This window comes from Saccoglossus kowalevskii, chromosome 16 (genome assembly GCF_978046115.1).
Source record: "Saccoglossus kowalevskii chromosome 16, keSacKowa6.1, whole genome shotgun sequence".
Classification (NCBI taxonomy): Eukaryota; Metazoa; Hemichordata; class Enteropneusta; family Harrimaniidae; genus Saccoglossus; species Saccoglossus kowalevskii.
The window spans coordinates 13,060,008-13,085,370 of NC_140656.1; the positions used below are offsets into that span (position 1 = coordinate 13,060,008).

The 25,363-nt window shown below is 35.6% G+C and overlaps 2 protein-coding genes across 2 annotated transcripts; one reads left to right on the forward strand and one right to left on the reverse strand.

Moving 5' to 3' along the window:
- Nucleotides 1-3,500: 3,500 nt before the first annotated feature.
- LOC100371285 (glyoxalase domain-containing protein 4-like) lies at nt 3,501-13,067 on the reverse strand. Its single transcript, XM_002740958.4, has 9 exons — nt 12,906-13,067; nt 11,305-11,354; nt 11,016-11,136; nt 9,679-9,823; nt 9,066-9,116; nt 7,826-7,995; nt 6,524-6,637; nt 5,287-5,373; nt 3,501-4,089 (listed from the first exon to the last, which is right to left on the reverse strand). Exons 1-9 carry the CDS (start codon nt 12,993-12,995, stop codon nt 4,015-4,017), a joined length of 903 nt encoding a protein of 300 aa, XP_002741004.1. The 5' UTR covers nt 12,996-13,067; the 3' UTR covers nt 3,501-4,014.
- Nucleotides 13,055-24,433, forward strand: LOC100372046 (putative ATP-dependent RNA helicase DDX52). Its single transcript, XM_002740962.4, has 13 exons — nt 13,055-13,207; nt 14,771-15,109; nt 15,294-15,479; nt 16,434-16,514; nt 17,261-17,435; nt 18,633-18,705; nt 19,239-19,442; nt 20,096-20,186; nt 20,470-20,592; nt 21,117-21,343; nt 22,359-22,430; nt 23,019-23,111; nt 24,113-24,433. Exons 1-13 carry the CDS (start codon nt 13,118-13,120, stop codon nt 24,402-24,404), a joined length of 2,046 nt encoding a protein of 681 aa, XP_002741008.4. The 5' UTR covers nt 13,055-13,117; the 3' UTR covers nt 24,405-24,433.
- The last annotated feature ends 930 nt before the right edge of the window (nt 24,434-25,363 follow it).

Below are 25,363 nucleotides of genomic sequence, written 5' to 3' on the forward strand. Positions count from 1 at the left end.
CACGCTTAAATGGCACATCAATTAAAGGCATCTTACCTAAAAGGGCCTTCACAACTGATCCCTTTGATACAGTCCTCTGGCACACATCACACGACCTACAAAAACTGGTAACATCTTGATGTAGCCCAGGCCAATAAAAGCTAGTCACAATCCGGTCTTCTGTCTTCTTTATCCCCATGTGTCCACCAAATATTGAATCATGGGCAATCTCCATAACACAAGTCCTCAACAGTTTCGGCACAACCACTTGACGTACCGTCTTGCCTCCTGGAACTGAACGATCCCGATACACACGATATAGCAAGCCTCCATATACCTGGAACTCGGTTGTATGGTGCCCGCTCACTTCTGGTTCTCTCTTATTATAATATTTCTTCAACGATGTGTCTGCTTGCTGCATCTCGATTAATTTGTCTTTTGTTACATGTGCTCCAGTCTTTACATCACACACTTTGAGCGGCTTCACCTTACCAGATTTCTTCGCTTGCGCTCTGGTTGTTACTGCTCCACTCACATTCCACACTGGATCCGGGTCATCTGGTGGTCTTGCTCCGGGCACATTCCCAATAATTAATTCATAGATTGGGTCCTGCACACATAATGCTTCAACCGTGCCTCTCAAATATGGTGTATCAATTTCCACCATGGCGACTGGAACCCTTCTTACAGTACGATCAACCATCAACATATGACCCATCTTTTTTGTATACTGGTCATCTGGTACCAAGCTCTTCTTGACTATAATGCCATTACACCCAGTGTCTCTCAACATGGTCACAACTGTGTCACCAACCTTCCCTTGACCCACAGGCAAAGTCCTGTCCTCCACAGCGCCACTCCGTTCCATACATGCACCATTCACAACCTTTAACTGCTCCCCCAATGCTAACAACAAATGGTCCTTCTCAACCATTTTAGGCACATCACTGTTAATTTGAACAGCACAGCTAGCACTGATATTAGACTCCTCTTTAACCACTGCAGCTGCACCAGTAGAGTGCTGGGTTTGACGCTCTTTCTTTCTTGACCCCTGTGTTGTCCACTACGGCAGAAATTAGCCACATGTCCTATAGCACCACACTGAAGGCACTGTCCACCTTTGTCATGGTTGACATCAGTAACGCGGGATGGACATTGTACTGCTCGATGACCAACACCCTGGCATACATAACACCGGATACTACTGCCCTGTCCCACATCAGTATTTCTAATGGTCGTCTTATTATCGTTGCGCCTCACCTGGTCCTTTGTGGATAACTGTCGACCATGTGCCACTAGGTACTGCTTTGCTATTACTGCCAACTCATCTAAATCTTTGGGTGCTCTTTCTTTAAGATAAACTGCAAGATCTTTTGTATAGGCACCAATAAACTGCTCCTTCACCATCAAGTCGGTAACACCATCATATGTTGCTGCAGTGCCTGACAACTCAACCAATTTAACAAAACAATTCTTAAGCCGCACAATTAACTGGTCAGGACTTTCGGAACTTTCAGGTTTAATTTCACGGAATCGCTTCCTGTACCCATCCTCTGTGAAATCGTATCTTGTCAACAGCGCCACCTTCACACGATCATAGTCAACTGCATCAGTGTCGGACATCCTGGAATATACTTCCAGTGCTCTACCAGTCAACAGCGCACTCAATTTTGTGGCCCATCCATTTCTATGCCAACTCGCATTCGTTGCAAACCTCTCAAACCGCAATAAATAACTATCAAGTTCGTCCTTACCATCAACAAATGCAGGCAACTTTGGTGACTGTGCATCACTGACCACATTTCGTTGACCGCCAAAAACAGCCTGTTGGAACCCAGGCATTGCTGCTTGCAGCTCTAATTTCCTCAACTCAAATTCTCTTTCCTTTTCTTCCGCTTCCAGTCGTAACTTTTCCTTTCTTTCCTCAATCTCCATTTTCCTTACCTCTGCTTCCCTTTCCTTTTCTCGCTGTTCTGCTTCCATTCGCAATTTCTCTCTTTCACCTGCTTCCGCTTCCAGCCGTAATTTTTCCTTTCTTTCCCCAATCTCCATTTTTCTCACCTCTACTTCTATTTCCATTTTTGCCTTCCTCTCTTCCCTCGCCACTTGTCTGTCAGCTCGCTGAGAACTCAGTTGCTCCAAAATAAATTTCCTTTTGTCTTCTCCAGTCATTCCGCCCATTCCATCATCTCTTGTTTCGACATATCTTTTATCTTGCTGGCCATGTTGTCTTCTATATGTCTTCACTGTTCCCGGATGAGCCCCCAGATGTCACACGCAACGTAATATTACCGTAATTTGTATAGTACAGGTGTGATGGTTCAAATACCAAAATGGCAACAGTAACAAAAAGACTTTCCTGGCGGCGATGATAAAATACGAACACGGAGCCAACAGATGAGGTTTCAACTGGTACTGGTATTATTATACTCTGCAAACATCAAGTACAATAACGCGGTGAAACTCCACTACTCCAATAACTAGATACTTAAACTCCAATACAATTCAACGAGATCTCCGATCTGATCTCAGTGCTGAACAACTCCCCTATATATACCCATACTGTCTATAAATAGACCATTACATCAGCATACATAATGAGTCTGGAATTTACTACAAATTTCTAGAATGTTCCATTACCTTCTACAGTGTCCTATTACCTATTCAACCAGCTTCTAAAAATTCCACCCAGACACAGTACGGTTCTAGAACATTCTCAGTCACACGGAAGTGGTAAACAAGTCGTATGCGACAATGAGATTTATAACAATATATATACATAATGTATTGATGTATGTGATACTATTTTGAACTGAGGCAGATGTTAGAGTGCTTTTAGCTCGATTAATATTTCCTTGTCCTTATTTCCTAGAATGAATGTTAGTTTTTCTTCAACCGTTTTGTTGTTTAGAGGATTTTTAAGCACATTTATGAATGTTTCTTTCATGTTTATAAGTATGCCACCAACGGCAGTTACAAAACCAATGTGGATAGTATTGGTTTCACACTATTATTTGGGATTCATGGGCAGGTACATTTTCTTGCGTTTTGACAAAGTTTTATTTTTGGTTTTTGTATGTTTTTTATTAAACAAAATTTATACATGGTAAATTCATATGGAAAATACAGTCCTTCAAACATTGCCGAAAATAGGGGGATTCTGTTACCCATAGTTACCAAATCAGATATTAGTATTTTCGTACTGGCATGATGAAAATCAAGAGGTCATTGTCAGGGTGTTTGCTACCTCAGACTTAAAATATACTTCATAAATAAGGCACCTTCCTAGAGTTTACAAAATTGATTACGATTTTCATTATTAATCATGCTTTCAAGCACAGCTTCGGAAACATCGTCTACTTTCTGTGCAGACTTCTTCTCTCCTTATCATACACGTACAGAGTATTATTTTTTTCTTTTAGGAATGTCATGCAAATTCATACACCCCATATCATATCATTTCAATTTATCGAGGCATCCCCCAGACAATTTATCCATACTTAGAAACTGAAATGCCATGCTTTAAGTTCAAGAAATATTGTTTTATTGTTGTTTTTATAATTACAAGAAAACACATATACAAATTGTATTATCATGCAAATTACCTTCTATGGTTGACCAGAACACCATCACTCCAGAAGCACTTATGTTTTTTTCAAGATAGCTCTCCAGTATGGCTACATTTCCATGATCTTTTTTGCAAAGGCATCGACAGTTCAGAAGTTTGTGTATTTACCGGTATATGTCATGGCGCCCTCTAGTGTCAAAATAGATAGATGCGAGCAGAGCTCTTTGGATGAAAAAGAACACAGAGTAATGAAAATTCACGGATTTTTTTATTTTTTTTTATTTATTGGATATATATATATAAAAAGCCTCTGTATAAATGTACTTCTATTGACAAAAACAAACAACCAATCTGTGCTAAAATTACTGATTGGTTTATTGATGACAGATGATTACTCAAATCATAGTGTCCATTGAGTCCACGAAAGTTACAAGTTTCTGTGAAATTGAACAACATATAGTTGGCGACTATACAGCCACTGCAGAAGATTTTTGTTTATTGTGCTTTGCATACCACTCATCACTCTTGTCAGCTTCCAGCGCCTGCAACAAATCCAAGATTAAACAAAGTGAAATTATTTCCTATGGACTCCCCTCTATGCTTTTCGCAAGAGGACTTAAGTCTTTGTATCTTTCTCACGCCTCTGTATAAATGTTGATTGAGGCTGTTCCCATACAAAACCAAACTCTGTAACACCGAAGACTGTTGGATCCAATGTTGGACTTTTTGGAAAGAAATAAAAAAGATAAATACAAATATGATCACGAGCCCTTCTGGTAGTGGTGAATTGTTGTCAATAAACACCACTTACTGAAAGTGTTGTTGCTTGTAGCACCTCATGTACTTATACTCTATAGTGTATACTATTAAAGTACTGTAAAATACTTTATTTTAGCTGGAATTAATTTTCGCTGAAAAGACATTTTTTGTGCTTTGTATGGAATTTATTTTCACTGACATTTAACAAGTTGAATTTAAAATATAGGAAACAAGTCATTGTCAATGACACGTCCCCGTTCCGTTCATATTTGAGTGACATATACATTCAAAGCAGATCATGACTGAAATGCACCTGTATATGTACAACACATTGTACTAAATCTGAACAAAATCCATCCATGCATGACTGAGATCCGGTTCCGGAATTGTGAAAATACGTGATTTTGATGCATTTTCGGCCTTAAAATGGCCATCATTCAGCTATTGTTAAGCGGATCATGAAACAAATGCACATATCTATTTGTGACATGATGTACAATGTACCATGTGTGTGTGAAGTTTGAACTTGATCAATCCAGACATGTCTCGGATACGAATCCAGAACTGAATTCTTTAATCGGTCCATGCATGTTCGAGATACAGGTGATCACGGACGGACGCACGGACGCACACAGGGCAAAACATAAGTCCCCGTTTTCGGACTACGTTCGAACGGGGACTAAAAAGGTATATTCGCTGGGTTTTATTTTCACTGAATCATTCCTTCAGCAAAAACAGCGAAAATGTATTCCAAACGAAAATAAAGTATTTTTCAGTACTGTATTTGCTCTATTATAAGCGCACACTGACCAAAATCTGAATTTATTGTATATGAAATAATTTAATATAATTTATTTTCACCATAGGTCACCTGTGTCATTTATATACCGGTATGCTCCTAATAGAGTAAATACGGTACATGAAAATGTTCTGCGACTCAAGTGTTTCTCTCACTACATAATAATCAACAATAAGGTTACCTCAGTTAGTAGTTGATCACCTTTTGGATCAACCTGGGATAATTCACGGAAGGCCTCATCTCCCACAAAACATATTTCATGTGAATCCTAAAAAAATGATAATAATAACCAGTAAAACGAATTGAAACAAATTGTCTATAGTTTTTGAAACAAATGCATAATAATTAATGTGTAATATGAAGTGCAATATCGCTGTAAAACGTGATTGCAATTGTCAAATGAATGACAGAGACATGGCAAAAGAACAGCATGCAGTGTGGAATGGAATGCAAAAATGCTTGATTTCTTAAAAATTTAAACATCCGCCATTTGGCCTTCTTGAATCTGATGGTCAAACTAATACATCAGTATGTCTATGACATAATCTATAATGAATATATAAAACTTTAACATAATCAGTCAAAGCATGTCAGAAATATGGCACTAGAACCGCATTCATTAAAACAAAATGGTCACCAGTCAGCCATTTTAAATCTGATCTGAAAAAAACAAAATGCAGTGCATCAAGGTCCCATAATGTCCAATGTATGTAACAAGTTTAAACAAAATCCATCAGTAAACATCAGAGGTCCAGTTCCGGAATGCTCGAAATGCTTGATTTCGATGATTTTGATGATGAAGTTGCAGCCATTCAGCCATCTTGAATCAGACCGTGAAACAAATTGATGTGCATACGTATAATATTATGTATGATGTATATGTAAATTTTGAATGTAATTGGTCATCGCATGTCTAAGATATAGGTCAAGATATTCACATGCACGCACACACAGTTTATGTCATTTGAGAACAGATTTAATCATATGTCAGTTATTGAATCAAAACTTTTCTGTTTTGTTGAACTTCTAATGATATTAAAGGGCGACAGTCGTCGTGCCGCGTCCTGTTCGATATGGGACTCATAGCGACATATACAACGCATGCAAAATACATTGTTTATTTACATGAAATTCGAACACATGCTGCGCGACGACCACCGCGCTTTAACATATCGCTTGCTAATATATTTATATACAAGTTCATGGCGGCTATCCATAGAGAATTTCAGCCGGCAATTTCAGTGGCTATGAAGTTCATCTTCAAATTCAATGTAGACAAACAAACAATATATTTATTATGTCTACATCACATGGGACGCATATGGAACACAGCCTGGTTTGATTTTGTGGCTTTTTAGAGAAGTTTACGTACAGAGAGTAAATTTTAACTCCCAGTTGCTAGAAGGATGAGGACTTACTGGATCTGCTAGAATGACCACTTCAACTGTAGCTTTTCCCGGTGTATCTAAACTGACCAATGGTGTCACAATCGTCTGGTCATTTTCAGTCATCAAAGTCTCTATACACGCAAGCTGGAATGAATATCAATAATCAATTATAGAATAAATATTTCAACAAAACTGAAAATATAAATCATGTAATAGCAGAAACAAGGGATATCAAATGGATGTACATTACGGTACCGGTATACTCTAGAAACTATACCAGGAGCAGAACAATAATCATTAGGTTAGCATGTTTCCTTGCATCAAGGAGTTTTTGAGTTCAATTCCCAGAGCCGACTGTACAATGTATAACTGCATTTAAACATGCGTAATATACTAGTACCTCTAGAAGACTGATTCACACATGCATTTGCAATTAGCACTAAAACATAAAAAAAGTCAGACAGATAGCAGTGACTTCAATATCCAAAAATATCACCTGCCATATTTAAAAAAATATTGTTGTGATATTCTATATTTTGCTGTAATATAAATGTATTTTGATAATGCCCAGTTAGCTAGCGAGGCTTGCCCAGCTGCGGATTAGAATAGACAGCATGTATTGTCATTGCTAATTAATATTCTTTTGTTCGTGTTTGTGCAAGACGAACGTGAACACGAGTTAGTCAGTTGTCACCCAGCTCCTGGTCAGTGCAGTGCAGTTCAGCTCCAGTGCAGTGCAGTGTCAATGTGACAGCCAGCACATGTCTCAAGATAATGCCTGTCCAATTCGTCATGTGGGACTGATAGATGCGAGACAGCCTGCTGTAGTTTTACGCTGTAAAAACAGCATTATTCAAAGACCTGTGTTTCGCCAGAAAGCGTGCTGATCTTGGACCAGTACTCTCACTCAAGTTGTGCACCTAGGTAGGGTAGGCAATTCGGAGCTGGGCTATTATCATTATTATTATTATTATTATTGTGATGTATATTGCTGACCAGTTTGTGATTTATATTACTCCTGTTAATGGTTTAAGGTTATTGTATTATTAAATTAGTATTATTTGACATATTCTGGTTGTGTGCCTTTGTTTGACCTTTAGCGTTGCGTCCTAGAGTGCGAGATATTGGCGGCCAGGTTGGTGGGATTCCCGTTCGTAACAATATCCACAAACCAAATACCAATTTCTACCACAACTGTAACCACTTCACAAATATATTTTTCTAAAATATTAAAATCTAATGAATCAACAGAGAAATGTGAAATCAATTAATTAGTAATAACTTGTGATTATCACATTCAGTCCAAATTTTAAACACAAATACACAAAATACCTCAGTTCTGGGACAGGAAAATGCAATTCTCCCAAATGCTGATGCATGGTCAACTTTCTCTCCACCAAGACCATGAAGTTCCAGTTTGCATTGCTCATCACCAAATCCCAACGTTGCTTGTTTGTCATTCTTTTCAAACAAACTCATACCACACAACCGGGACCAGTAATCTAAACAGAAACAACAAGACACTTTCTTTGATTTAGTCTTAGTGAATAAAACTAAGAATGCAAATTCAATTGTGGTCATCAGTATTGTGAGATACTGTGAAATATTTTAGCTGGAATTAATTTTCGCTGAAAAAGATTTGTGGGTGTTTTGTATGGAATTTATTTTCACTGATTTTTGACAAGTTGAATGTGAGACATAGGAAAAAAAGTATATTCGCTGAATTTTATTTTCACTGAAGCATCTCTTCAGCAAAAATAAATTCCAAGCGAAAATAAAGTATTCTACAGTATATAACAATTTGTACATTGACAACATGATACTACTATCTGTAGCCAAATAACTGAATAAAATTAATAAATAACTTTTTCCATATTTTTCACAATATTTTGTTGGTAATAGAAAATGATATTTCGAAATTAACAAATAATTATATACATAAAAATGTGCAAAATATTGTACAATAGCAACATTATCAGACCTATGAGAAGTAAAATATATGATGAGTGGTGTTGTTTTTCTTGCCAGGCATTGAGATATAGAAGGGTATGTACTGTTGTGTCTCTTCACTTTTTTCTTATAAGTTAATTGCAAGTACAACTGCTGACATATAATGAATTTTGCAGGAAACCCCACATTCTATTGTATGTACAAGGTCGTGTGACCATATTCCTATCATAATGGCAATTTAATACGCTATCTTAGCATCAACCAGGGCCAGTCTAACACTAGCACCTGCTATCATTAACAAAGGTTTTCTCAAAGTTACATTCATTAGTGAATGAATCTCAACCACTGGATTTAGCCTTCTGCGGAACACTCAGGGTAGAGGTCACTCCCATTTTAGGTGTTCGGCCTCAGGTAGGATTTGAACTCAGGTGTACCAATCATTAGTTTTATGTAGCATCTATTATGTGGGAGCACCACAGTCATTGTGTTGTGTTACGATTAATATTGGTTCCATGCAAGGTATACAATGGTACATTTATGAAAAAAAAAAATATCAATTTACACGAACTATAAACCACTGTTACAAGTATTTGTTTTATGACTATAATGAAAAAAACCCTACCAACAGATGTACTTAAAGATGAACAACTCAGTGCAACTTTCTTTACAGGATCTGAAAGTATAAGTTTAAAATAAATGTAGATAAGGTTATGCAACTTTCATATAATCTCAAAAAAATATGACATGCACCTATAACTCGATATGCATAATGCCATATAAAATTTGAATGAAATCACCCTGTTCATCTCCAAGAAACAGTTCCAGACACGTTCAAGTAACAGAATTCAGCAACTTTGAATGGCTGTTAGACAGCAATATGAAACGGTAATGAACGTCAATGTAAATAAAAGTCATCATACATTGTCTTTGTGTTATGTATGAATGAGATTGTTCAAAGCATATATGAGAAATGGCTCTTGACGCATACACACATACATGGATGGATGAATACATCCCAAATTAATAGTCTAAAAATATCTTACCCTTATTTTAAATTTTCTTTTTTCACAAAATGCAAAACCATAAAAATACTTTTTGCCACAGTATGAAGGTGTATACTACTGTGGCTTAGATGGTGGAAATGTTATTAGCTTATTGTCTGAATTAGGCTGCTTTGCTAAAGCTGACAATCTCTGACACAAACATATTCAGATGACAAACCAAGATGTTCATACCTGTAACGGGCTGTTCCTGATCTAAAAGGTAAAACTTGTAACCACCAGGGGCTTCCACAACAAATTTTCCACTTCCTGCATCCTCTATTGGCCAGTTTAATCTCTTAGCATTCTGTATTGCTTGACTTGATTGCACAGTGATGCCCTGGAGTAGAAGGTATTATGCTCAGTGTTTGAAATTACCGGTTGCCCAAGTCCACCGAGTTTACTGCAGGGACACAAAGTTTTGTAACGTTGTCCCCCAGCAGTCCACCAACTTTTCTGAGTAGTAGGATATAACTAATGAGCGCTAGTAATTAATTAATTATTCAGTAAAACTGAAGCGAACTCTGTATTTAAATTGAGGATGAAATAGTGAAAGATGTCGATGATTAACGCAATCAAAACTATCATTGTAAAAGTATTACCGTAGTAATAAAAAAGTCAGCATTTAAGTGTATTTGTTTTACAGTCAAGTAAACAGTGTGTGTAATATTGACACTGTTACTTAAGTTTAAGTACATATATTGTACTTTTACTATTTTTGAAAGTACTGGTAAGTTGGTCCACCAACTTTTCGCCAGGGCCACTAACTTTCAAAAGTTGGTAGCCCCTGTTTCCAGCAAATTATTTCTGAGAATTTCAAACACGGTTAAGCTATGCTTAATGATGTAACTACTTATGACAAGAAATTTGTTTTTTAGGTTTCTAACTATTAAACATGTCAACCAAACAGAATTCCTCATCGCTTTTGTAAAATGTTTTGTTAAAATAAAAAAAAATGAAAGAAAAATTTGTCAAGAGACATTTGTTTATATATTTACATTAATACATTCTATCTTTAAGATATTCAATACCTCACTGGTAAATGTGGGTGGTCACTTTGATTAGGCGAACAACAAAAAATGTGTTTCTAGTCAGTGTGGGGTGAACTTTTTTTCCCCTATTTCACTACAGCACTGTGCCCTTTGTTGATGATGTGATGAAACCTACACAATTTGTGTGCTGTAAAAAAGTTTAGCAAAACCAGTTTTCGAGAGGACTAATTGATTGACTCTTTAAAACTGAAACAAAATTTGTTGATGTGTGTTTAGAAACTAATTCACAAACTTGCCATGTAAATGTTCATTGTTTTCTATGTCTTGTCTAGGAGTTACTCCTTATCTAGAAGTTTACAATTGTGCATGTGCCTACAATACCAGCATGTTGGTTTATTCTCTGATTTTGAATAAAAACAACTTGATGAATGCACTTTTACAATAATTATTGGATTATGTTTTCTAGGCCAGAGACAGAGTCAGATTCAACCGACAGGAGTCATCGAGAAGGAGTCACAAGGCACAGTGAAGCTCACTCACCATAAAATCATTTCCTAGTTTATACTGTCCAACTCCATAGTTATACGTCAGTTCAACAACAAAATGTTTATCTTCTGCACCGTATCCCACCATGGTTTTACTCCATTTCCCATCATACGGTCTATGAACAGATACAAATACTATATGATAAACTGCTAAATTTTAAAACTAGAGCTAGATTTCCTGAATGAAATATAAGCTGTTTACATTATGTACGGATTATTTCACATAGTGACAAATTCTGCTCAGATACAAGTGAATTTTCTCCCGTTTGTACTCAAACACTCACCCATTGCAAGTGGCTTTGCATCCTTCTTCAAACTCTTCATGCCTTAATACCTGAAAACACAAATAATCATTTTTCCAAACTGGTCACTTTCATTGATGTGGTAATTATTAGGTAGTTGAAAAAACTCACACTAGCATATTCAGATTAGCACCATATGTGCTGAACTTAATCAGCCAATCAATGTCGAGGTCGCCTGTAGTGATTTAATTGCACAGTGATGCCCTGGAGCAGAGTATGAAGCTGTGGTTAATGATGTAACAGAAGGCAACTGTGAGATTCATACTCAGATTTTGTTTTTCTTGTGTTTGGCCATCATGCAGTTTAAACTGAATTTATGCTGAATTTCTCAGCCAACCAATGTCACAGTAACCTTAGTAGCAACTGTGGAGGCCTAAAGTCAGGTATCCATTACGGCTATAAAAATAGGTTTGTTTAGTGGTTGAAACAAACAAGAAGCAGTATACAGGGAATGCTATATAATAATAAGAACATCAATGAAAACATCAAATATCACATATTCTGGGCACAGTAAGAGTGTGTTACAAAATACAGTTCTGCATACAATTATGAAGAATCAGTGAAAAGGGGAATGAACTTCATTTATTCGCCAATTTTTAAAAATATTTTTCAGTCCATATAAATGACCCTTGTATAGTTCCAAATAAGTGGTAGTATGTTATATGTTAATACTTGCATGGGTTCCTGACAGCTAGAAAAGATACATCAAAGATAGTTTACCAATAATTTGCATATAATTACCATAATTATACGCCATGTCACTGAACAGGGGATGCCCGGGCATAGGCCCACCCCTATTTTTTGTCAATTTTCCATGTTCAGGACCCTGGGCTCTTACCCGGATAAATACGGTATGTGTTTCCTCATTTGTTAAAACAAAGATAAATGTATCAGACAGTGCCTGACTAAAAGGTGTGGACGTACGTTATACAGAGTTTATGAATCTAAAATGGCTGTTGTAATTCCAACCGACCAACCCAGCAATAGTGTGGTTACATTATATTATGGTTATTTTTTTAAAAATATATGAATGAGTTAGTTCAATGCCAATTAAAATGCAGTGTTCGTTGCACCAAACATGTGCGACATTTGTGTTGATAAACATTGATTCTCCCACAATCCAGTGCGCTCTTCTAATAATGAAAAACATAAGTATATAAGGTTTGACCTGGGTGCGACGTGCAACCGTCGATGACTACTTCGATCACCTGACATAATAAGTAATTAAAGCATGGTAATGTCTCAGTTTGTACTGTTTGGTCTGCGCAAGAGTCAAAGTCGGAATCTTATACATACGAGACCCATATATCTCGCGCATGCGTGGTGCAACAACTACCGCCCTTCAATCAGCAAATGAACTTGCATTCATATATAAATCATGCACACAGATTAGGTGTAAAAAAATATGCTGAGCTTTTGAGCCAATCACGATTTCATATATAAACATGAATGAAAGCTGAAGACCGGTATTTACAGATACTTGTAAATGCGTTCATTATGAACAACAGGTTTCTGGCGCACACTGTATTAGTATTTACATGGATACCATTTAAAAAAAAAAAGGATTAACAAGTACTTTATACCTTCATCCCCAGAACTTCTCGGTAAAATCTCGCTGTTTTTCGCCGGTCACCGACTTTAAAGACAAAATGCAAGGCTCGTCTCGTCGACATTCTAAAAACAATGGTTTCTGTAAACACACAGACATTACCCCATCGTGACCCTCAGGTGTTAGGTCACAGGTCACATTTGTGAGTATATAGCGCCATCACAAGTCAAAATTTGTATTTACAAAATGGCGACCTCCATGGACTTATTTCGAAAGCTTGGATCCGGAGCTAAATTTGATCTTAGACGTTTCCAGAAAGACGCAGAGAGGTTTCAGGTAAGAAGTTAAACATTCCGAACTATAGGTCACTAACATTTAACTTGGGATTGTAAGAGTCACAATATTGTAACAGTTTTTAGCGACCACTTCACATACCGGGACCACATGCACATGTACGGTACGGTAGCCCTGCGTACATAGACTGTGTCGTGCGTGGGCTTAGTATCATAATACGATGCAAATCGCCCGATCAACACAGCGCTATACGCAGGGCTAATTTCAAGGTACATGTAGAAATTTTGCTCATAATTTTTAAGAAAGTTGGTCATAAATCGGTTTATTGTGAAAAATCATGGAGCTGTTTTCCCGTTTGTGTGTTATAGTGAAGTATTTGGAGAAATTTGTTCTAATATTTGTTCAAAAGTGGCTATTTTTAGAACAATTCCATAGAACGCATTATTACATTTTTGACATTTTTTTAAAACTCAGATTTTAAACATAATTCAGGACAACAAAAAAGTATCCCATCGTTCTCGATATATGATTTTTTCAGCTGATATCCCCAGCCTACAATTTGATATATAGCTTATGATATCTATGTCATAGGAACCTATGGTAAAAATGTTATAATATTGATATAATGGTGACGGTTGACAAGCACAACCTTGTTGATGACCACCTTTACATACCACCAAAAAGGTGCTGATCCTTGGAATTACTATATTAAGATGACCACACAAAAATGGGGTGGTCGTGGTGAATATCACTTGAATATAGCAATATTGTAATAAAATTTAAAATAACATGAAGCTAAAATTAGGATTGTTAGAATTTTGTCTTTGATAGTAGTGTATCCTACAGAATTTGTAGGGATTCAATATATGTTTCTCTGTTGCGTTAGTAACACGCCAGTAAATCATCACAACTAGTTGCGTCATAGCAAATTTTTGTGAGTCACTGGCACTTCATATCAACTTAGAGGTCACAATGAAAATGAGGATGACACTCTGGTGTCACAAGAGATAACGATATATGGATTCCCAACTGTAAGAGTGGATTTCCCAAGCAAAGAACTTAATCAAGTTATGTGCAAAAGATCAAACATAAACACACTGTATGCAGTCATCTTTTATTGTTAGTGTCCTTTGAATGCCAAGCAATTGCTGTTGTGATGTACTGTAAAATCTGTATTAAAAGCCGCGGCTTCTATTAAAATGGTTCAATGCAAAAAGGGGATGCAGTTTCTATTAGAGCATCTACACATATGAGAAATGATGTGTTTTTGGTTCTCAATTGTTCAAAAAGAATGGGTGCGGCTTGCCGCTTCTATTAGGGATGCAGCTTCTAATACAGATTTTACAGTACTTATAATAGAATTAACAATGGAATTTGTTATGAAAAATAACTAGCCGATCAGATTATCATCTTAAAGATTTCACAATTCTCCTCAGGTTAAATTAGTGGACCAGTGTCAAATCACAAATTAATTTAATGCACAGTAAACGAAGTAGTATCTAGAAAGTTAAGAAACATGTTTCACTTGGCTTTCACAATGTGTTTATAGCTGTGTACAAATACTACAATGTACATAATGTGAGAGATATTGTTTTTTTTTTACAGCTTGTCAAACCTGCAGAAGATAAGAAATTCAAAACTGATTTGCTGAAGGCTCTAGATTTTTTTGGCACATCAGCCATAAAGCATGGTGATGTGAATAGTGAATTAGCTGCAGAGAACAGCCCTGAAAGGCCAAAGAGGAAAATAATTGAAGAAGCACATGTTGAGAGAAAAAAGAAAAAGAAGAAAACAATAACAGAAAGCCATTCTGGTGCTGAGAATACAGAGAATTTCAGTGCAGCTAATCTTGATGATGTTCAGTTGTTGTCGTCATGGAAACCGGAGAACAAGGAAGAAAAGAAAATGAATCCTAAAAAAATTGAACAAATCAGACGAGAAAAGGTTGGTCAAAGGTCACTGAAGTGGCATGAACAAAACCCATGTGTTTTGGTATGCTATTGCAGTCCATGTGTTGTTATTAAATATTCTTTTCTTGCATTCTGAGTGGAATTTATTTGATTACCCCGGTATTTGATTAGATTTCCAGATGCTTTTTTCATTAACCAAATATACTTATTAATTCTAGGTAAATGCATTCCGGAAAAAACACAAAATCCATATTTCTGGAACCGACATCCCGGATCCCATCGACTCATTCCAGCAACTGAAACAAGAATATAAAATTAATTCTACAATCTTGAAAAATGTTGAAGACGTTGGATACCAGTCTCCCACACCTATACAAATGCAGACACTCCCATTGATGCTTCATGTAAGTATTCCATAGATGAGATCAACTCTTTTGCTAAGAACACGGTTACCGTACTAAAAAAGTAGTAAAAGTAGTTTTAGTAACCATGCTAAGAAACACATTCAAGTCTAGTGCCTTCAATCACTTCCTGTTTGCTGTAGAACTCAAAGTTAAAAAGAAGCTGAATTGTTGAACTTCAGAAGCAAGAGACTGGAGAAACATAGTCATAGTCTTGCATCTGTCAATCATTTAAAGGTGTGGAAATAAATAATTTTTATAGGTATTTCATTCTTATCACCAGGAATTGTAGTATTATTTACAGTCAGGTTCTTAAAGTATAATGTAATTATTTGTGTGCAATTTTAAAACTTATTAAAGTTATTCGAAACTATTTGTGTTCATGCTTAACTCTACATACTTAATATGATGTAATTTTGTGACTCTCAAACCAATGATTACACGCTGAGTGATTTTATTCAGATAATTAACTATACTGAAAGTAATTTATTTTATTTATTTTGAATAACTAGCCAGCGCATTCCATGTGTATGATTGACTGTCAGAATACTTGTACAGATAACAATGCCGTTAATTGCCATTTCACAGTACAAAGTTTTACCACTCTGTGTCCTGCTGCATCATTTCTAACAAATATCATTGAGGGCAGGAAACAATAACTGGATTATATACGGTGAACACAGACTGGAAATCACGTCTACAGAATCTATTGGTGAAAGAGGCAATTCATCTTTAACTTATACATATCAATTCACCCGATAGCCAAAATAAATGGAAAGAAAACCCCGCAGCAGAAAATGTGTTAATTAACTGATTAAATGGAAAACGAATGACAGATTGATAACACTAGTAATAATAATACGTGGTGTCCCATAATTCCATGGTGCAATCTTAGGGATTCACACACAAGTCACATCTGCTATAGCAACAATGCCGAGACTCTACTTTTTCTTGTAGAGACGGGAAGTTTTGGTGTGTGCACCAACAGGGTCTGGAAAGACAGCTGCATTTATTATTCCAGTATTACACCATCTGAAGGTAGGTATATATTAGTGAGCAGTCTGATTTCGGGAAAAATGTTTGACAATATGTTGTTTGTGAAAGCAGTAAATGAAAAGTGGAAACTGCATTGTATGTGCATGTCCTAATTAGATAAATGTTGTGTCTTTATATATTGGTGCAAATCTGATTGGCCACAAAGGTGAGATTTTATAACTAGTTGTGAAACATACTAGTACTGGTATGTGTGCTTGCAGTTTAAATAACTAGTTGTAGTCCCTGTCTATGGAGACCAAGGAACTACTACTATTATCTAGCTTTTAAAACCAATGCTTGCCTGGACAAATTGTTTGATGTTAATGAAATATCACAACATAATTATGTTTATCATAGAATTAATAGTGCACCTTTGATCCCACAGTTAATATACGGTCCCACATTTTATTAGTAAAAAAAATATGGATAATATTTATTCTAAAAAATAAGTCTTTGATTCTTTGGGTTCATATTGGTTTGGATTATTGCGCTCGACTTAATTGGATCTTAATCTTTACAACAGCTACAAATGAAATTAATTCTAATCACTAGTTGCAAGCCCTCATAATTTATTTATATGTATCTGTTTTCTGATGTTATTGAGAAAGTTGGTGATGTTATTGTGCAATTTGGTGATGTCATTGTGCAATTTGGTGATGTCATTGTGCAATTTGGTGATGTCATTGTGCAAGTTGATGTTTTAAGTTTAAAAGTCTTACATTTAACACTAAATATTACATATTTTTCAGGAGCCAAGAAAGCAAGGATTCCGTGCAGTGGTTGTGTCACCAACTAGAGAATTAGCCCAGCAAACATACCGAGAGTTTTGTCGTCTTGCAGAGGGCAGAAGTTTCAGGATTCATATCATCGACAAGACTTCTCAGGCGGCCAAGAAATTTGGACCCCAATCTTCACAAAAATTTGGTGAGTGTGAGGTTTGTCTTTGATACATATTAAATAACGAGACATGTTACAGAAACTATAGGAATTAACAAATGTAAACAAAGTTATTTTGAGCTCTTCTTCAAAGGAAAAACAATTTAGTTTTGCAAAATAAAATTTTTTTCAATCATTTTGGACATGGCAAAGCAGTCTATAAAAATGTGGAAAATGTTGTGCCAAAATTTTGATGAGAAAATTGTATCATTCAAAATCTTAACCCAAAGTTTTGTTGCCTTAATTTTTAGTTCCTGTTCGGACATAGTCTGAAAACGAGAACTTATTAAATGTGCATGTGTAGGTGCATCCTGACTGATTACATTCAAACTTCACACATACATCATACATAATATTATACATATGCACATCAGTTTGTTTCTGATCAAGATTCAAGAAGGTTGAATGGTAGCCATTTTTGTACTGAAAAATCATTATAATCAAGCATTTACTTGGTACATACATTGGACATTCAAAATGACCGACTGGTGGCCATTTTATTTTAATGAATGTGGTTCTAGTGCCATATCTCTGACATGCTTTTATTGATTATGTTCAAATATTTAATATTCATTATTTGTCATCTCATAGATATACAGACATATTGGTTTGGCGATCCAATTAAAAATGGCTGAATGGTGGCCATTTTTGTGCTAAAAAATCATCAACACTCAAGTATTTCTGTCATTTCGGAACCAGATCTTGGTTGTTTATTAATAGATTTTGTTCAAACTTGGTACACACTTGTACACACATTAGACATTATTGGTCCCAGATGCTTGTCATTTTGTTTTTCAGATTGGACTCAAAATGGCTGACTGGTGGCCATTTTGTTTTAATGAATGTGTTTATAGAGCCATATCTCTGACATGCTTGACTGATGTTCAAATTTTATATATTATACATCATAGAATAAGATATAGATATACAGATGTATTCAAAATCGATCTGATTCAAAATGGTCGACCGGAGGTCATTTTGTTCTAATTAATGTTGTTCCAGAGCAATTTCTCTCAATATGGACAAGTACTTGTACTATATTACTATAAACAAAATTATATAACTTAGATTTGATAACTAACAGGGACTAACAGGCATGGCTTGTTTAATAAGGCATACGTTTGATTTCCTATAAAAAAAATTCATCTTATATGTAAACATTCTATTTTTTTCATTCTTTGCTAGATATCTTAGTGACCACACCAAACAGACTGGTCTATATGTTGAATCAACACCCTCCAGCTTTGAACCTTACAAAGTAAGTAACCTATGTTTCCCAAACATACATCCAATGTTTACATTATGTGTTATGTCAAGAATTACATGAAGGATATATGACACATGCGATGAACATCCATTTTGCAAGACAAACACACATTTCGGAAAATATCATCGTAAATGAGCCAGACATTGATAAAGCTTGTTAGTGTTTTCTGTTGTCTTTTTAACAGTCTTGCATATGTATTCATATAATGTGCATGTGCAATTTGGTATAACCACATTCATTTCTATTCACACAATTAAACCTTTCCAAGCGTCCATTGTGTTCAATGAGTTCATTGTCAAAAATAATGTTGATTGACACACGCATAGACCTCGCATGAAATTTCACATGAAGTTCTCCATCACACATGGATTTCTGTGTTGCATACCCTTATATTTCTTGATTAACTAATTTTCTCACAATGACTTTTGATAAGTAGGATCTTTTGTGCATGTCACCATAGTTGTGTGCCCTAATCTTTTATCTACCTTTGATTGTTGACTTGTCTTTATCTGTTCTTCGTGCAGCGTTGAATGGCTAATTGTGGATGAATCTGATAAGCTATTTGAAGAAGGAAAACAAGGATTTCGCGAGCAGCTAGCATTGATCTACAAAGCGTGTGACTCCATGCAAGTACGTCGTGCCATGTTCAGTGCAACGTTTGCTTACGATGTCGAACAGTGGTGCAAACTGAATTTAGATAATGTTGCGTCTGTCACTATTGGTCAAAGGTGAGGAATCCATGCTCAAATTATCATAGCGGCTCAAAAAGTTGCATTTTTTTGGTTGAAGGGGGAAGGGGAGGGGTGCTCATTATATTGCAATACCTCAAATGCTTGTTTGGAACATTTTTTGAATGTTTCTCACATCATTGTATTGGAAAATAGTCAACCTAAATTAGCAGCTTTATAGTGTCAATCCTTTGACTGCCAAAGTTAATTTTTGTCAACTTCCACAAAATAAAACATTTTTTAAAATATTTTCTTCAAAATTTTGATCATGATCTGTATCCAATATGATATTATTTCAATGTATATATTTGGTCCAAAATTAACAAAAAATACATAAAAACAAGCAAATTGCTTGGCGGGAAAAATGGTGGCGCTGAAAGGATTAATATCTAATAAAAAGTGTTACATATTTAGGTTACTAGTTTTCAAGTCGGCAGAAAATTTCTTGTTGTCGTAAGGATGATCTATTATCAGCACAACATAGTGCACACCTAAATTTCCAAGTTTCACACCTGCTTTCTTTTATACTGCTAAACTAGTAATTTCTTTCATAGAAATTGTTTTAAAAAAGATCAAAGCATTTGTTTTCTTCTTATCTTTTCTGTGCAAAACATTACTCCCTCATGTGAGACTAATTTTTTGTTTTTTTCCAGGAATGCAGCAGTTGACACTATTGAACAGGAGCTTTTGTTTGTCGGCCAAGAATATGGTAAACTACTAGCAATCAGGGACATTATTAGGAAGGTAAAGTTTGGAAAAGTTTATTTTCCAAATGTTTGATCAAATCCTGTATAAAATGCTATGTTACAGACTGCACACTTTTAACAATTTTTCCTACAAAAAATTCAGTATAAATTTTTACACATTTTAAAAATTTTTCTTAAATTTCAACATAATTTTGAATCATATACACAGAGATTGACTTTTAGTTTGTGACTCTCGTGTGCGAAGCATTTCTGTAGTATATTTGACGTAGAAAAAGGCTTGAAGTTTAAGCTTATTGACTAAAACTTTGCTTTCTATACAGGGTGTTCAGCCTCCAATGTTGGTATTTGTACAGTCTAAGGAAAGAGCTAAAGAGTTATTTCTTGAACTCATCTATGATGGTATTAACGTAGACGTCATTCACGCCGATAGAACACAAACACAGGTCAGTGTCATCTGTACTTTGTGTGTTATAACACATTTTTTAATTTTAACTGTTCGCCATCATAACTCATTTAGTTATAGGTTGTTTTTCTTTACATTCAAATCATTCAACACTTTTTTTACAAAAATGTAGAAATGCAGATAAAAAAAAGAAACATGTATGTGACAAATTTGTTTGGCTATTTTGCTATTTAAAAAGAAAGTTCTCCCAGTTTCTACAATCATATTGTAAACAGTATCATCACACAGTTGAAGTACTAGCAATATTGGAAAATTGCAATATTGGAAAAGTTAACCTTGCACTCTATCTAAATTTATCAGTACGCCATTTCAAAACTGGTTAGTTGTTACTAAAATTCTATGCATAAAACAAGGCGTGTTTATTCTGCTTTTATGTTAAATGAAAACATTTGAGATACAAGCATGCCATGTTAGAGGATTACTTTTGACTGTGCACTTTGATACATATTATGATTATAGAGTGAAATGTCAACTCTGCCTTATCGCGCCTTCTTATTTCTATAGAGAGACAACGTTGTGAGGAGTTTCCGTGCTGGCAAGATATGGATACTGATATGTACAGAGTTGATGGGCCGCGGTATTGACTTCAAAGGAGTCAACTTAGTCGTCAACTATGACTTTCCGTCATCAGCTGTGAGCTACATTCATCGAATTGGACGTACTGGTAGAGCGGGCAGAGCTGGGAGAGCTGTGACATTCTTTACACACGATGATGTGACAAACCTCAGGAGGTGGGTTTTAAAACTGATACTGAGAGTTTGTTGTGAATGTGGTAGAGTGAAAAAATTGATTATCTAGTACAAATATGTGCAATTAACATTTAACAGTACCCGGTATGTAAAATGTATGTTGGCAGTACAAATAAACACTGAGAGAGCCATGTGACTTGTTTCGACCAATCAAATTGTGCTCTATTCACTCTTAATCATTGTCTTCTGTAAAGTACTTTATTTTAGCTGGAATTAATTTTTGGGTGTTCTGTATGGAATTTATTTTCACCGATTTCTGATGAATTGAATGTAAAATATAGAAAAAATTTTGTTTCCACTGAATCAATCCTTCCTCGAAAATTAATTCCAAGCGAAAATAAAGTATTTTACAGTACTATTCCACTGATCTCTGTAACCAAGGTACCGTAATGGAATAGTGAACAAAATGAGGGGAGAATATAGAACTCTATTTGATGCTTTTCTCACTGTCAAAAGGTTCTCAGTGGACTATTTTACTTGATTTTGTTTTATTTATGTTTTCATTCTGGGCCACTCGGATGAAGCATGTTTTGAACTGCACCAAAATAGTACACGTAAAGAAGTTTGTAAATTTGTCTGCGATGGACATAATGTTTGTAATGTATGATTGTTTTTAGAGTGGAGTAGTATTTCCAAACATGTTATTTAGTTTTCCCAGCTCATATAACATTTTTTCTAAATACTGATCTGATAGAATGAGGTTATTGAACTTTGTCTGTTTATTGTTTGTAATAGTAATTGCTAATGTTATTGGTTTGATCTATTTGTTTGTATATTGTTTCCTCATCAGTATTGCTAATGTCATGAGTTTGATTTATTTGTTTGTATATTGTTTCCTCATCAGTATTGCTAATGTCATGAGTTTGATTTATTTGTTTGTATATTGTTTCCTCAGTATTGCAAATGTCATGAGTTTGATTTATTTGTTTGTATATTGTTTCCTCAGTATTGCAAATGTCATGAGTTTGATTTATTTGTTTGTATATTGTTTCCTCAGTATTGCAAATGTCATGAGAGAAGCTGGATGTCCTGTACCAGACTACATGCTAGAATTACCCAAACCTAGCAAGTAAGAAAATTTAAAAATTTGTTTTTAAAAAATTGAAAATTGAATGAATTTCAGGAAATTTATTGATCTAATTTAGAGTATGTTTCATTTAAACTTTCAATATTGGATTTAAATATCTAGTTGTAGACGGTATCATTTATTCTTTGAATGAAAATGATTGTCATCATGACTGTACATGTCAATTTTATGTGAACAGTTTTTGTTGGGGAATATCTACAAATTCCAAAAGAGTGAAAATTTCACTGTAGTCGTTAATTATAAGGAGTCAATCACTTTGGTTATCATGACATTTGACCATGTGCCTGTCTTTGAAACATCTGTGTCCATCCCTGGTCACTACAGGATATCTACCACATATGTATGAGAAATTAAAGCGAAAAAAGGTTTGTGTGAATTTTTATAATGACTGAAAACAAATCTGGCAAGTGGGCAGAATGTTTAAATTTTTGCGATTTAGAAAAGTAGCCAGCAACAGAAAATGTGAGACCTCACTCGTTTTTACATAGCATTAACAAAAAAACCTCTGCAGCTGCATCTACTATAAGACAATGATCAATTCACCTACGCATACATGTTTTTAACTCACAGGAAAACAAGGAAGCAGCTGGCAAAACATGAAGTGAAGAGAGAGACCATCAGAACATTACCCACAGATATACTGCAAAGGACAAAAAGGAAAAAGTATGATACTGTGAAATACTTTATTTTAGCTGGAATGAATTTTTGCTGAAAAAACTTTTTGGGTGTTTTGTATGGAATTTATTTTCACTGATTTTTGATGAGTTGAATGTGAGACATAGGAAAAAAAGTATATTGGCTGGATTTTATTTTCACTAATGCATCACTTCAGTGAAAATAAATTCCAAGTGGAAATAAAGTATTCTACAGTATTTGTTTTTAGCAGTCAAGTACATTGTACATGTGACTTACATGATAAAGAATCATGGTTCAGATTTATTTGTTGAATTTTTGTTATTTTCCAAATACGAGGAAAATTACTATATCAGCATAATAAATTGAATATCCCAGTCTTGCATTATTAATCAGATTCATCGTCAAATCATAATTTATTTGAAGATTATTTACATTCCATCTCATTTTGAATGCAGGGTCAAAGTTTCTTAAACACTGACTAAAAAAGCTGTAGGTCTATAATGGCTGCTTTACACTTCACTCAGTTTTCAGCACTGAGGACACTGCTCTAAAATAATGAGGTTATCGATAAACAACACATCAACACAAAGCAAGACTAACGTACATTTCTAGAATTAGTAGATCAGCGAGTCATTGAAATTGATTTTTCCTGCGTCATTGCGTATTTGCACGTTTTTCGAATTTTTAATAATGCAATAATCTCACTTATTTCTGTTTCCATAATTAATTTGAACATTCTGTGATGACTTTTGTCAGAAATGTGTATGACTGACAAGTGTTTGGAGCTCACACAGAATAGCATTCTCATTGCATATCACCATATATGGACATGTAATTTGCATATACACTAGTCTTGGTCAAGTCTATGTAAAACTACATGGGGCTAGTAGAATATCTTAAAAATCCTCTACTAAACATACTAAAGAATACAAACGTCATAATTTCAAGAATTCAGATTGCGCCTGATCAGATCTTTGAATATATGTACGGTACCTGCTTTTAAAAGTCGTCTGTTTTCTTTGCTCTAGGAAATTTATCAAAATGATCAAGCAGAGAAGGGATGAAGACCGCAGTGTTGTCAATGAAAATGAAAAAAAGGTGAAAATCAAAACAAGAAGGAAAAGTAATGAAAAGCCTGTAAAGGAAACTGCTGATGGTGGTCATGTTACAGAACCAAACAAAGTGAAGGAGAAGAATTCAAAAACTGACACAAGGACTGAAACCATTTCAAAAACTGCTACATTAAATGTAAAGCAAGTTCATCGAAAGGAAAAATCAGTCACAAAGAAATCAACACAGAAAACAAAGAAAAACTTATGATGATTAAAATGCATCTAGTTTTATCCGAATGCTTTTTAGATTCAAGAAAATTATTTGTAGTACAGTCAAACCAGTGTTAGTGGCCACCTCTATATAAAGACCCACCTGCCTATAGTGACCACATCTATGTAAAGACCCACCTGCCTATAGTGGCCACCTCTATATAAAGACCCACCTGCCTATAGTGACCATCTCTATATAAAGACCCACCTGCCTATAGTGGCCACCTCTATATAAAGACCCACCTGCCTATAGTGGCCACCTCTATATAAAGACCCACCTGCCTATAGTGACCATCTCTATATAAAGACCCACCTGCCTATAGTGACCACCTCTATATAAAGACCCACCTGCCTATAGTGACCACCTCTATATAAAGACCCACCTGCCTATAGTGGCCACCTCTATATAAAGACCCACCTGCCTATAGTGACCATCTCTATATAAAGACCCACCTGCCTATAGTGACCACCTCTATATAAAGACCCACCTGCCTATAGTGGCCACCTCTATATAAAGACCCACCTGCCTATAGTGATCATCTCTATATAAAGACCCACCTGCCTATAGTGATCATCTCTATATAAAGACCCACCTGCCTATAGTGACCACCTCTATATAAAGACCCACCTGCCTATAGTGACCACCTCTATATAAAGACCCACCTGCATATAGTGACCACCTCTATATAAAGACCCACCTGCATATAGTGACCATCTCTATATAAAGACCCACCTGCCTATAGTGACCACCTCTATATAAAGACCCACCTGCCTATAGTGGCCACCTCTATATAAAGACCCACCTGCCTATAGTGACCACCTCTATATAAAGACCCACCTGCCTATAGTGATCATCTCTATATAAAGACCCACCTGCCTATAGTGACCACCTCTATATAAAGACCCACCTGCCTATAGTGACCACCTCTATATAAAGACCCACCTGCATATAGTGAC

Bases quoted from the DNA above. Each gene is read 5' to 3' on its own strand.
- LOC100372046 (XM_002740962.4), top strand. From the start codon at position 13,118: ATGGCGACCTCCATGGACTTATTTCGAAAGCTTGGATCCGGAGCTAAA. The intron at 15,480-16,433 runs GTAAGTATTCCA...TTTTTCTTGTAG, and splicing joins CACTCCCATTGATGCTTCAT to AGACGGGAAGTTTTGGTGTG. The intron at 22,431-23,018 runs GTAAGAAAATTT...TTTAACTCACAG, and splicing joins GAATTACCCAAACCTAGCAA to GAAAACAAGGAAGCAGCTGG.
- LOC100371285 (XM_002740958.4), bottom strand. From the start codon at position 12,995: ATGTCGACGAGACGAGCCTTGCATTTTGTCTTTAAAGTCGGTGACCGG. The intron at 9,117-9,678 runs GTATGAACATCT...TTATACTTTCAG, and splicing joins TCAGGAACAGCCCGTTACAG to ATCCTGTAAAGAAAGTTGCA. The intron at 5,374-6,523 runs GTAAGTCCTCAT...TCATTTTTTTAG, and splicing joins TGGTCATTCTAGCAGATCCA to GATTCACATGAAATATGTTT.